At 48.3% G+C, this 13,389-nt stretch overlaps 1 protein-coding gene across 4 annotated transcripts in view; it reads right to left on the bottom strand.

The window, feature by feature from the left end:
- TMEM241 (transmembrane protein 241) overlaps positions 1-13,389 on the bottom strand; it is a 111,096-nt gene that overhangs the window by 62,611 nt on the left and 35,096 nt on the right. For all 4 annotated transcript variants that reach the window (XM_032421194.1, XM_032421196.1, XM_032421195.1 and 1 more), the window contains 4 exons: positions 5,388-5,413; positions 3,285-3,336; positions 1,384-1,432; positions 589-634 (listed from right to left, as the gene is read on the bottom strand). In XM_032421194.1, coding sequence (XP_032277085.1) covers positions 589-634; positions 1,384-1,432; positions 3,285-3,336; positions 5,388-5,413 — 173 coding nt within the window. The remainder of the gene's footprint in view (positions 1-588; positions 635-1,383; positions 1,433-3,284; positions 3,337-5,387; positions 5,414-13,389) is intronic.

The raw sequence follows: 13,389 nt of genomic DNA, 5'->3' as shown, positions 1-13,389 counted from the left end.
CACTTCATTAAAAGAACAAAAGGTGTTCTAAAGGACCTAAAGTCACAGTCTCCGAGTGTATAATCTTCTCCCAGGGGTCCTTCTGGCGGCCCCCAAAACCCAGAGGCCAGGGGACCAGTCCAGGGCCTCTGACCTCCCAGCTGCAGGCCAACCCATGCCGGGACTCCTGTCTCTTTCACTGACATTTGCTAAGGCTGGTCCCTTGACTGCACAACAGGGGCCTCATTTTACCCCAGCACAGAGCTCGTGACTGGGAACTTCTGGGTCTAAACAAAGTCAAGTTAGGAAGGAGCTGAGGAAACAAGAAAAAAGAGTTGGCCTCTGAGCTGCAAGAAATAAACTGGGGCCCCAAAGCCTCGGGTCACATTTTTATAAAAATGTTCTCTAAAAAGCTGTCCCCGAAGGAAGAGGGCAGAGGCTCCTTCGCCCACTGCTGACGGCGGGTAGGATCGGGTGCTGGTGGATCCTGCCTGCAAGGGCCCAACAGCAGGAGAGAAGGCTCTGGGGGCCCCAGGCGCACTCACGACACCGTGGGTCTCACCCCTTGGCTTGAACCAAACAACAACCCACCCCACTTGAAAAGTTTACCTTAGCACGTTGGGTTTCCGGGCCTTCTGTAATATCTTATAAGCCCCTGAAAACGAAGCCGCGTATGTTACTGGCACAGGACGTTCCGCGTGAATCAGCACAGGCAAGCACCGCTCCTCCCACGAGGGGCACCCCCGGCCGACAGGGAGCGACAACGACACTCTGGAGGGAGTCCAGGATGCAAGGGCAGGAATCCCCTGCGATGACCGGTCAGTACAGAGAGTGCTGGGCCGGGAGGGCTCGTGATCAGCAGAAGGATACAACGCACAGGAAGCTTTCGGCTTCCTTTGCAGCGTGCGGGAGAAAGGAACACGCTGCATTTCTGAACCGTGCGTAACCAAGTCAGGGCCCTGCTCTCCCCCTAAGACTACAGACGGGAAAACACTGAACGAATGATTGGAAATGAAGTCAGATGGCCCTTTTATTTCCGCTGCGTCCATTTCTTTGGGTATGCTGCTGAAGGACACTGTTTTGTTAAACACAAACGTCTGGATCTCTTCTCACCATTTTTAGAGAAGATCCACCAGCGTTTCTCAAGTAGACTTAAGCAAGCAGGGCCAGAGCCGTGGTGAGTTAACTAATGTTTGTCAAGAAAAAGAGGAGACTGTATCAGAAATGGGAACATTTGAGGAAAACTCCAAAACAGGAAAATCAGATCAGAAAACGCCCATTTAAGTTTAACCTTGACACCTTGGCTGTAATCTTCCTATTGTTCAGGGTCACTGAAAAGTGGATATATAATGAGGTCTAAATAATAAGCTTCAATTATTAAGTAAGCATTCTTTTAAAACTTACCTACGCAGAGTAAGTGAATTACAGCCCAGAAATATCCACCAGGATCAAACTGTAACACAGGATTTGAAAAAAATAATAATAAAACGGCTATAAGTAGAGACAAATGGGATCCAGCATGGCAATCAGAAACCCTAAATGTCGATGCACGGTGCCAACCAAGGGCCACAACAGGACTCTGGGACCTTTGGCCAGTCTATCCTCATTTCTCACCCTGATGCCTATGACATCTTCCTAATAGGGCTCTCTGCCTCCAGCACCCCTTTTCCTGTTCTCCACACTACCCTCACACTGTGTCTCTAAAAGACTAATTGGATGGTGTCACCTATTGCTTAAAATCATTCAACAGTCCCCCAGTGACTTTCACGATAAAATCCAAACTCATGACACCCAACGATCTCTAGGACAAGCCCCTGTCAAGCCCATCAGTCCCATCTACAACACCCCCACCAGAGAAAGAACTTGCACTTCCCCAAGCCTGGATGCTTCCCCCCACCAACTCGGCCGAGGGGCACTCCCTCTCTTCTTCCCTTCCTTATTTTTCTCCGTGGAAGTTTATGTCATCTGCCACACTCTATTTCATGTATCACCTGTCTCTTTCTCCACCATTCACTAGCCTGTAAATTCCAAGAGGGCAGGAATTTGCACAGGGGCAAAAGTGAGTAAGTGCTCACTAAAGCTGAATCCCAGAAAGGCAGGACACCTCCACGACTGTGCCCACACCTGCTTTCTTCTCCTGGCCATCTGGTCCTCTCCCTCCAAGATTTAGGTCCAGAGAGCAGAGTCTGGCTCTAGCATCAGAAAGATCTGGTGTAAATTCTGAAACCCCCACTTATTCATTAGCTGGTGACCTTTGGGGCCTCGTTATTCTTTAGCTATGCAATGGAGACAATAAGAGTCCCTCTCCTTGTGAAACTGTGAGATTTTACATAAAATAAGGCACATGAAGCACTGGCCCAGAGCCTGGCACATAGCTAGCTCCCTATAATTGTTAGCTCTTCCTATTTCCCCGGTCCCCGAGTCTTCATAGGTGCCACATGGCGTCCCCTATCTCCCCACGACAGAGCCCCAGCCTCCCCATGTTATAATTATCTGTTTCTCATCTGTCCTCCTCTCCTTTGCTCTGCCTAGACTCTGACTTCTGCCTGGATGAGGACAATTCTTCTTTGTGTCCCCAGAGCCTGGCTCGGTGCCTGGCACTTGATGGGGATTTAATAACTGCTAGGGGAGAAGAGAGAGAAAACAGACCCACAACGAGACGGCTACTGGGGGGGTAAGGGGGTGGGTCCTCGGGGCCTAATAAGGAAAAACTCAGGATAACCAAGTGAAAATCACTCTGCAGATGAGGCCCTCGGGATGAGAGGGAAAATCTACGTCGCCTCAATGCACGAGGCTAGAGCAACTCGGGCTGGGGCTCGTGGGTCCTCTAAGCGCATACAGAGGGCCAACGGCAGCCACCACGGTGCCCAGAGGCCAGAGCCCGCCCAGGCTGCTGCAGCCCTGGGGAGAAGGCGAAGCCTGCAGAAGACGTGCTGACCCGGCCACGAGGCACCCAGCCTGGAAGCTTTTTTTTTTTTTTTTTAGATTTTATTTATTTGACAAAGAGAGACACAGCGAGAGAGGGAACACAAGCAGGGGGAGTGGGAGAGGGAGAAGCAGCCTCCCGTGGAGCAGGGAGCCCGATGTGGGGCTCAATCCCAGGACCCTGGGATCGTGACCTGAACTGAAGGCAGACGCTTAACAACTGAGCGACCCAGGCGCCCCGCCTGGAAGCTTTTAAATGCCTTTGCACAGGCTAGGGTTCTTCTGATTCCTGAAGGAAGGACTAGGAAGTTCTGCTCATACACGCAGGCTTCGGAGAGTAAAAGACACTTGGAAGGCAAAATGAGTGCCCTTGAACTTACCTGGGGGTCGTTGAAGGGAAGGCATCCTGCAGCAGCCAGGAGGAAGAGGGCACTGTGCAAAGAGATAAAACAGGCAGCTTCACTTTTCAACATCAAAGGGTTGCCCGGAGAGTGTGGGGGTTGAAACACATCAAGTGGAGCGAGCATGGGGCCAAGACCCTGCAAGACCCTGCCCCATGCCCCTGTTCCTCCTCAAGAACCCCACTACCTATGCAGTTTTCAACTGGGTGCTCCACCGGGGACGAGACAGTTCCCTCCCTGGGGCTCGGCTGGCCTTGTTCCCAGATATGGGCACTTGCAGGACATTTGCAAAACCATGGCTGGCTCACTCGAGAAAAACAGGATGCCCGTGAAACAGGTTATAAGAAATTTTTTAAACTGCAGATCCCCAAAAATACACTAGTGGAAAACTGGGTAATCAGACTGCAGTTCTACCACTTAGGAAAAAGAAAACACCATGGAAAGCATGTTAAAATCTTCTGCGCTTCACCTTCACCAAATGATCAAGCTTAACATCTCCAATGAGGGGACAGGTGTATGTCCTATGCCTCCTGATACGATGTACTAAGAAGGGCACATCACTCACGTGGCATTCCTGCCAAATATGCATAACCCACCTAGCGTGGCCAGTGGAACCAGTATGGGGGAATCCTCAGAGCTGGGACCCCACAGCCCTGGGATGGTCAGCACGACACGGGTCATCCTGGGGCACAGGAAGGTCCTCCGCTCCAGCCCGCCCTCCTTCTACAGCCTCACCAACTTTGAAGGCACATACACAAACGGCCTCAAGAAGACTCCAAGGCACCAGATTGTCAAGGGACTCAGAGGCAAAGGGTGGGGTGAGTGGAGGTAGGCGCGTGGAAGGGTTTCTGGGACTGCACAGGCTCAGGCAGGTTTTAGGTGGGAGGAGAGGAGAACCCTAATAGGTTTGGTCTACCTACAGTAGAAGGCTTTCTAGGATATAGGACGCTTCCCCATCCACAGGCAATGAATGTTACTGGTCCTCTCAAACAAAGAGCCCCTCGGGGCTGAGAGGAGTTGGGGGACAGCCAGGTGGGAGACAGCGCTTGGTTTCCCACCAAACTTGGCCTTGAGCAATACCTGATTATATCAGGTATTAGTGAGTTTTAATGCCTCTCTTTAATACCTGCTAATCTTTTAAACAAGAGGATGAGTTCTAACAGTGTTGTGTTTTGTTTTTTTTTTCCAAGTAGCAGCCTGTAATCAAGGCAAAAAAAGAGATTGGATGAAAGCCCAGAAATATTTGAAACAAAAAGTCCTAAATCCGTGCGTCAAAGCATTTCTGTTGGTTTTCTATCATCAGGACTGAGCTTCAGAGCTATGGCTGAGGAGGCCAGAAGCAGCCAGAGAACAGGGTTACAGGTTAGCACACAGGGGGGCCCAGGGATCGGCCCAAGAGTCCAGCCCGGCTCGTGTTTCAGCCGAGGGAACGAGGCAGGAAGGGCTAGGAAGCCTGCCCTTCATCACCTTGCTGTGGCCCAAGACCATGACTCAGATGCCTCATCTTGCAGCCAGTGTTTGTTCCACCATGGGAATCAAAAAAACCCAATCAACTGCAAACACGATTTTAAACATTTTAAGTCCTTTTCCGTGTTTTCCATTTTCTTTCTCCCATCAGTATTGCACAACTCTTAGTGAAGTTTTGGGCTTCAGTGACTGAAATCTAGCACGGGTTATTTTCCCCTTAGGAACAGAATATTTCAGGGGAAAAAAAAAATGAGAGCGAAAGAGATAGTAAAATTTAGAAAAAGACACAAAATAGGGGTATATAACTGTTTATAATAAATTCTGTCAACTCTCAAATAGGAATCTCCAACAGCTTATCATCATTTAAAATCAGGTTAAATCTTCTATTTTAGAGGGCTGTGGGTTGCTGGTTTTTTTTTTTAAGATTTTATTTTATTTATTTGACAGAGAGAACACAAGAGAGGGAACACAAGCAGGGTGAGTGGGAGAGGGAGAAGCAGGCTTCCCGCTGAGCAGGGAGCCCGATGTGGGGCTCGATCCCAGGACCCCGGGATCATGACCTGAGTCGAAGGCAGACGTTTAATGACTGAGCCACCCAGGCGCCCCTAAACTTACCTACAGGTCTTTGCAGGAGGAGTTTTCTGTATGAAAATAAAAAAGACTTATGGTTAGTCTTTTTTTTTTTTTTTTTATGGTTAGTCTTTGTAAGTCCTCTTTTTCCCCTTAAAAGAAAATATTTAGATCAAGAGGCAAATAAAGGTTGAATAAGCTTATTGGGGGCTTAAGAGCTGGCTGCACCTCGGTATTTCTGGAGGCCTTTTCTGCTTGGACCACACGAAGGATGACTCAGAGGTCCAAAGCTGAGTCACTTGGGCAAAGCACTCTGGGTGTGCGGTTTTACTACCCTCACCCCTGGAACTTGGTTTACCCACAAAACCCCAAAATGATGCCAGGGCCAAGCCTTCAAATATCTTACACGCCAAGAAAGGGAGAGAGAGAAGAATTGATGAGACCTGTGGAAGAAGAGAAATCAAGCTCTCATTCAACTTCTATTCCAGTCTGCTTCCTTATGTTTGCCTTTCACTGATCCAGCTCTGACTCTGAGCAGGGCTGTAAGTTCTCTGGGATGATGTATAAATGAAGAAACAGGAAAAAGGAGAAGGGACAGTTGACTCCACCCCTAGAGAGAGAGAAAGGGCAGACTGGGGAAACCTAAACTTGGCTGAAATCTAAACTCCCTGAAATGAAGAAATTCTAATGCAGGTCCTACCTTTATCCTCTCCTTTTTATTAGTCATTTTTTTTATTTTAAAGATTTTATTTATTAATTTATTTAGAGAGTGAGAGCAGGAGCTGGGGGGTGGGGTGGCAGAGGGAGAGGGAGAGAGAGAATCTCAAGCCGACTCTGTGCCTAGCCCAGAGGGGCCTCCACCTCACAACTCTGAGATCATGACCTGAGCCAAAACCAAGAGTTGGATGCTCAATCAACTGAGCCGCTCAGGCGGCCCATTGTTTTTATTGGTCATTTTAAGGGAGTTAGTCCTTTGCACTCAGGTATAAAGTTCTAGCAGGAAGAAGCACAGAAGTTTCTATATTTGATAGAGGAAATAACAGATTAATTCTGGACATTTCAAAAGGATTACTTTGCTAGTTGGGGACAAACTACAGCTTTTTGACTCTAGTTCTTGAAAGTGAAGTATGAATATATTGTTTAAAAATGAAGCACTCAAAAGGTACAAACTTCCAGTTATAAAAGTAAGTCTTGGGGATGTCATGTTCAGCATAGCATGGTGACTAGAGTTACTAATACCATACTGTAGATTTAAAAGTTGCTAAGAGAGTAGATCTTGAAAGTACTCATCACAAGAAAAAAATCTGTATAACTACATATGGTGATGGATGCTAGCTAGACTTATGGTGATCATTTGCAAGATATATAAATATCAAGCCATTATGTTGGACACCTGAAATGAATATATGTCAATCATATCTCAATTTTTTTAAAAATGTGAAGACTGACAAGGTAACATGGTTTGTTATGAAGACTATCTTCAATTTTCATGCATTACTAAATAATCCAGTTTGCATTGTTTTAATAAATAGATCCTGTTTGCAGGCAAAGTAGTGGTTTTCTAGAGCCTTTCCTCTCATCTCCGTGGAACCTGCCTCAGCTGGCCACACCAACCTTGACTCCACTGCCACCTGGTGGGGACAAATCCCTTCAGTACAGAAAGGATGACCCCAAAAGGTGACCTGGCTCAGGGCACCTGGAGAAGTGCCCCCATCATGGGAAAATGTGTCACTGAAAGATTCTGGGCTCAGGGTAATCAACATCTCAACAGTTTGGCGGAAAAATAGGAACAGACAGGGCAGAGATAAAGAGTATGTCCCAGCTGTTCCATGAGTAGTAACAGGTGCATCCAGCAACTGTCTGGGGGCTCCCGTCACAGGGCAGCAAATCCACACAGTGCTCGAAACAGTTCACCCATTCCACAGAGGAGAGGCTGCTTTTTATTTTAAATGCCTCTGGCTAGAGGAGTCAGAACCTGAGATATGGGGATTAGAACAAGCAATAAATGCATTAGTGAGCTCTGCTTCCCAGGGCTCCAAAAACAACTCAGGAGTTAATGTCAGACGTTCACCTTTTGAGGCTCCTCAGTCCGAAAGTCACCCAGGCATAAGTCCTAGTGATATCTCAGTGTTCTGAGTGGGTCAGTATAACTTCTCAAAAGTCATATCTCCAAAAATAACAATAAATAGTTAACATTACAGGGGGTCAGCTAACTTACTCGGAGGACCACTTACTCTGTGCCGGTGTTGTTCTAACCCCTCTACATGTATTGACTTATTTCATTATGGGTTAATTAAGTCTCAGGTTATACGCTACAGATGTGGAAACCAAGGCACGGAGACATTAGCTAAGTTGCCCCGGCTCCCAGGGTCTGGGCTCAGGCGATCTAGCTCTGGAGCCGGACCTTTTATGGTGCTATTCTGCCGCAACCAGCCCGCCAGCCCTGCAGGACACCCCACCAGCCCTGCAGGACACCCCGCCAGCCCTTTCAGATGACTACCTTCATCTGCTGCTTCCTCTGCCTGCCCGGAGCGCCCTTTCTCCCTGCACTTTGAAAATTCCTATTATCCGCAGGACTGGGTTCAAATCTTGCCCTTGGCCCTTCCAAGCAGACTTACCAGTGGTCACCCCCGGTCCACCCACACCCCTGTTCCAGCCCATATAACACTCTGTGGGCATCCCGGAGTTTATGTGTTGGCTCCTCCATTCAGCTGAGCTCTGGGAGGGTGATCAGCGTGTCCAGTTTAGCTCCAGGGCTGCAGGCCTAGCCAGATGTTTGATACACAGTGTAGCCTTAAGAAATGCTGAACAAACAAACAAAAGAATGAAGAGCAGCATTCTAATGTTCAACTGTGACAAGTCTATCTGCAAGGTAGCGAGACTAATTCCACAAGCCACACGTTACCTTAGAGTCAAATTACGTGTGCGTGTGTTTGCGCATGCACCCACAAAGTACCGTGGGAGGTGACGATGAACCACAGCTCCAGATAGAGTTTACCCTTATAACCTGGGAACAAGGTCACGAGGAGGTCAACCTTCCTCTCCAGAGTGGAGTCTGGTGAAACCGACACATACTGGACAAAAGAGGTCTCACTGTGAGTCACAGGTAAAGTCTAAGAGGTGTCATATAGCTGTGCTCCTGGTAATATCTGGTCACTCTGTCGAGGCTCCAGGCGAAATGATCAGGAAAGTGAATCATGCAGGAACAGATCACAGCCAATCTTTAATCTTTATCACAGAGAAGATTTTAATGCCAACCTACTAGATACCACCTATAAGTCTAGAAACAGGGATTGGCCAACACATCATATTCCATGTGGAGTGGAATGAGGACAGGAATAGAGATTCCTGACAAACTGATCAATGGAAAATAGGATATATTATATTATCTGTGTAAGAATGTCTATATATGTGCATTGAAAAAAAGCCTGACAGAATAGAGTAATATCCTGTGCGAAGTAGGATCACAGTTGATTTCTGGGACTTTCTTCCTCTGCATATTCTACAACTTACTATTGTTTATTACACTCATAAAGGAAAGAAGGTTTTTTAAAATGACTAAGTATGTAATTCATGCCACTGTTTCCTAATTTGCCTGACAAGAAAGGATATTGTTTACAAAAGAAATAATCAATGAAACTAAAAGACAACCTACGCCTGGGAGAAAATATTTACAAATGATGTATCTGATAAAAGGTTAGTATCCAAAATATATAAACTCAACAATATTATACAACTCAACACCCAAAAGAACAAATAATCTGATTAAGAATGGGCAGAAGTCATGGACAGATATTTCTCAAAGAAGACATATAGATGGCCATACAGACACATGAAAAGATGCTCAACGTCACTCATCATCAGGGAAATGCAAATCAAAACCACAATGAGATATCACCTCACACTTGTCAGAAAGGCTAAAATCAACAACACAAGAAACAACAAGTGTTGGCAAGGATGTGGAGAAAAAGGAGCCCTCGTGCTTCTCTGGTAGGAATGCAGACTGGTGCAGCCACTGTGGAAAACGTTATGGAGGTTCCTCAAAAAAATTAAAAATAGAATTACTCTATGATCCAGTAATTCTACTACTGAGTATTTACCCAAAGAATATGAAAACACCAACTCGAAAAGATACATGCACCCCCATGCTTATTGCAGCATTATTTACAATAGCCAAATTATGAAAGCAGCCCAAATACCCATCGATAGATGAACAGATAAAGAAGTGGTATATATAGATACAATGGACTACTACTCAGCCAAAGAAAAGAATGAAATCTTGCCGTTTGTGACAACATGGATGGAGCTAGAGAATGTAATGCTAAATGAAATAAGTCAGAGAAAGACAAATACCATATGTATAATTTAAGAAACAAAAAAACAAACAGAAAAAAAGATAAAGCAAAAAACAGACTTTTAACTATAGAGAACAAACTGAGGGGAGGTGGTGAGGGGATGGGGGAAATAGGTGATGGGGATTAAGAGTACACTTATCATGACGAGCAGTGAGTAATGTATAGAATTGCTGAATCACTATATAGTACACCTGAAACTAATATAACACTGTATGTTAACTGTACTGGAATTAAAATTAAAAAAAGGAAACGATGTTGTTTAGTGTTAGGGACGAAATGGAGATGAAGATTCAAAATATTTTGGTGTTTATCCAATTTCTTCCAAGGACAAGTCCTCTCAGCCTGGAAGTCTGGCCCCTGGTCTCTGCCTGATGGAAATAGCCCCGAAGACACTCTAACCTGTTTCCTATACTCAACCTCACCTATGTGATCCGACTGGTCCATCAGGAAGCAATACCCTGTAGAGATGCCTGGATCTCTTCCCCAGACCAGGTAAATCTTCATTTTCAATTCACAACAAAAGCATCCACTGTGTAGATAAGAAGCATGAGTCCATCTCCCAGAAGCTGAGCAGCTCTTGGGGAGTGGCTGAACTTCAGTGACTAGTTAGTGAATATTCACCTTGGCAGTGGTTCTGGGACTGGATTTGGGGGCTACGAAGATAACCACGTGGTCCCTGCCAAGAGGGGGCTCAGAGGAAGCAGACAGAGACCCAGGGAAACTCCTACCGCATTTAATTGAACCTCTGATGCCACCGAGTATAAAATCCCCCATTCTTTATATATTCCTAAGAAAGGAAGTGTTTGACCAGGGCACATCATTGATTATAGAAGCATCCTGACTGCAGACAGTGAATATTTTTTTTTAACGTGAGAAAAAGCAGCACGTGTTAGAATTGAAATCCGGAAATGGCAAGGTGGTGTGCTAAGTGACGTCCGGGAGCGGTCTCATACTCCTTGCCGTGTCAGAGGTGTCAAGTTCCAACTGCACGCAGGCCAGCCTCAAATACCAAGGGCCTCCCTCGTGAGACCTCGAGAGTCGCCACCACGCCCTCTCTCACCTCCTGCAGTCCTGTCTCCTCCACAGACAGCTGCATGAACTGTCAACACTGTAAATCTGATCAGTCCGTCTGGGCTTTCACACCCAACCCTGGCCTCCCACTGCACTCAGCATACACGCCAAACGCCCAGGTCAGCCTCAAAGGCTCGTCCTAAGTCTCCAGCCTCATCCTAAGCCCTCCTCTCTTTCTTATCAAGCACCCAGCCACACTGGCCCAAAGTGACTCCTGCCTAGTGCCTTTCTACATCTGGTTCTTTGCATCTGCTGCTTCCCCTTCCTGGCCCCACCTGGTGAACTCCTGCTCAGCCTTTGTCTGTGGTTAAATGTCACCTCCCCATAGTGGCTTCTCTGTCCGTACAGTCCAGCAGGTGGGTGTCATGATTTGCTCAGCTGATGCTCCGTAGGAGTAGCCCAGAGCAGCGGGACCATGCCCCTTCCTCCCTACTGTAGACACAGAGCCTGGCATGGTGGGTGGGTACACATGTACGTGAAAGTATTCAGAATGAATGAGTGGATGCTTGAAGAGGTTCTCTGACAGATCAGAGAAAAGAACACATCACGACATGGTCTAGGAAAAAAGAGAAGTTTGGTTGTGGCTGGATTTTCTAAAACCCGAGAGGGGTATGGCACCTTTGCAGGCCTCCATGCAGGTCATGGGCAGCCCCCATGTCCGTGGGGGAACATGATCAGATCTGTTTCAGAAGGTCACTTGGGTGCAGTGTGGAGGAAGGGCAGCGTCGGGAGAGGCAGGGAAACCAGCCAGGCACACGGCACATCGGGCAGGCGAAGGCAGGTGATGGCGCGCACAGAACACGATAACCATCTAAGCCAGGACTGCTCACCCCAGGCCCTACTTGGCTGCCCAAGGGTTCAGGGGAACAAGATCTCATTTGGCCCCTAACCAGGTAGCCCTGAAAAAAGAGTGAGGACCTGAACCAAGGTGGCAGCAGAGTGAGAACAGAGAGGAGGGGACAGATTCAGAAATAGGGTGTGGGGGGGAAGGAAGACCAGAGCAGGACTCTAAGGGGACCCCTATGTTTCTGACTTGGGTGGTGATGACCAGGATCAGGATCACCATGTAAGAAGCAGGTTGTGAAAACAGAGCAGTCCCAGTTTGATCCCTTTGCATTTCATATGCCCGGGAGACAGCTTCGGGGAGAGCCAGAGGCAGCAACCACAGGGGTCTGAGCTCAAGGGGGAGGTCTGGGCTGGACATGGGGCCCAGGAGTTCCCGGGGCACTGAGGGGGATGCTGCCATGGGCATGGATGAGACTGTCCAGAAAGTGTGTGCGTGGGAACAAAGGGCACCTGACACAGAGCCCTGGGAGACCCTGTAGGGCAGATGGAGGAAGGAGGAGGAGCCGGAGACTGGGGAAGAGAATCAGCAGGTCACGGGGGCCGAGAGACTCAAGGGAAGGCGGCGGCGAACCTGGTGATGAATGGTGTAAAAGGCCAACAGAGTCGCATCAATGCAGGCCCCAGTGGCTTCAGCCAGAGCAAGTTCAGGATAATGGTGGGGGCAGGAGCAGGCTGCAGGCGAGAGGGCCACAAGGCCGGGGACAGCTCCGAAGCCAACCCTCCCTCAGGTGCTGTGCTGGGGGAGGGCAAGGATGCGGTGGGGCGGGGGTGGAGGGGTGCACAGGCGAGGGAGCCTGCTGGCGTGGTTTTGGAAACAGCCTTCCAGAGCTGGGGTAGGGTGAGCGGGTCTCCCAGGGCCTGCTCCATCCTTTGGGGCCTGAGAACATGGAGAGTGTCTGTGGGCTGAGGGAAGAAAGGCAGCAGAGAGGGAGAGAGGTTAGCTCTCCAGGACAGAAGAGGCAGTCGGTCCATGGGATGACAGGGTGCATGGGTGTGCGGAGGGGCCTCGGCCATACCTCTCTCTCCTGCATGCCTGTAAGGAGTGAGCTGCCTGAATGACCAACTAGCCTCTCTAGTTGAAAAGTTCCAGATTTCGAAACCATTTCGAAAGGGCAGATTTCGTTAGAAAGGAAGAACTCCCAAGAGAGGAACCAAATTAAAACCACCACTAATAGCGTTAATAAATACAGCAAACATGTACAGAGCAACTACTCTGCGCCAGAAACCGCTGGACGCACTTCACACGGGTGCCTCGCTCTGTCCTCCCAACAACCGTAGGAGCTGGGTGTCATCACTATCCCCCTTTCCCAGGGGGAGGCACAGAAGGTGAAGACTCTTGCTCCAACTGGTGTGACGCGGAGCTGGGCTTGGGAAGCAAGGGGGACTCGCCCAGGGTGGGCTGATGCTCCCAGCACCCTATGCGAGGCCCTGCCATAGGTTTCCCGGCGGCCCTGGGATGAGCTGCGGGCGGGAAGGCTGCCCCCCCCACCCCTCCTCGGCCCACAGTAAACTCCTCCTTGTATCCCAAGGTGCTCGCTCTGCCCTGAGCTGCAGCTGAGCGCCGCACAGATCCACGAGCATTCCCACGTACATCTGATGAACCGAAGGGATGTCGAAAACATGATCCTTGAAATGAGGGACGACTGCCAGGCAGTCGTGACCACTGTCAGGAAACAGATGGCAAGACAAGGTAGACACTAATTTGGGCCATAAGAAAAGGTGCATCTTTGAAATTTAAAGCAAGGGAAGCGAAACTAGCATTTTGCATTACCATT

The sequence above is a fragment of the Phoca vitulina genome, unplaced genomic scaffold, assembly GCF_004348235.1.
Source record: "Phoca vitulina isolate PV1807 unplaced genomic scaffold, GSC_HSeal_1.0 scaffold24, whole genome shotgun sequence".
NCBI lineage: Eukaryota > Metazoa > Chordata > Mammalia > Carnivora > Phocidae > Phoca > Phoca vitulina.
Note: the sequence above shows the minus strand (reverse complement) of the source record. Positions and strands in the feature narration are given on the sequence as shown.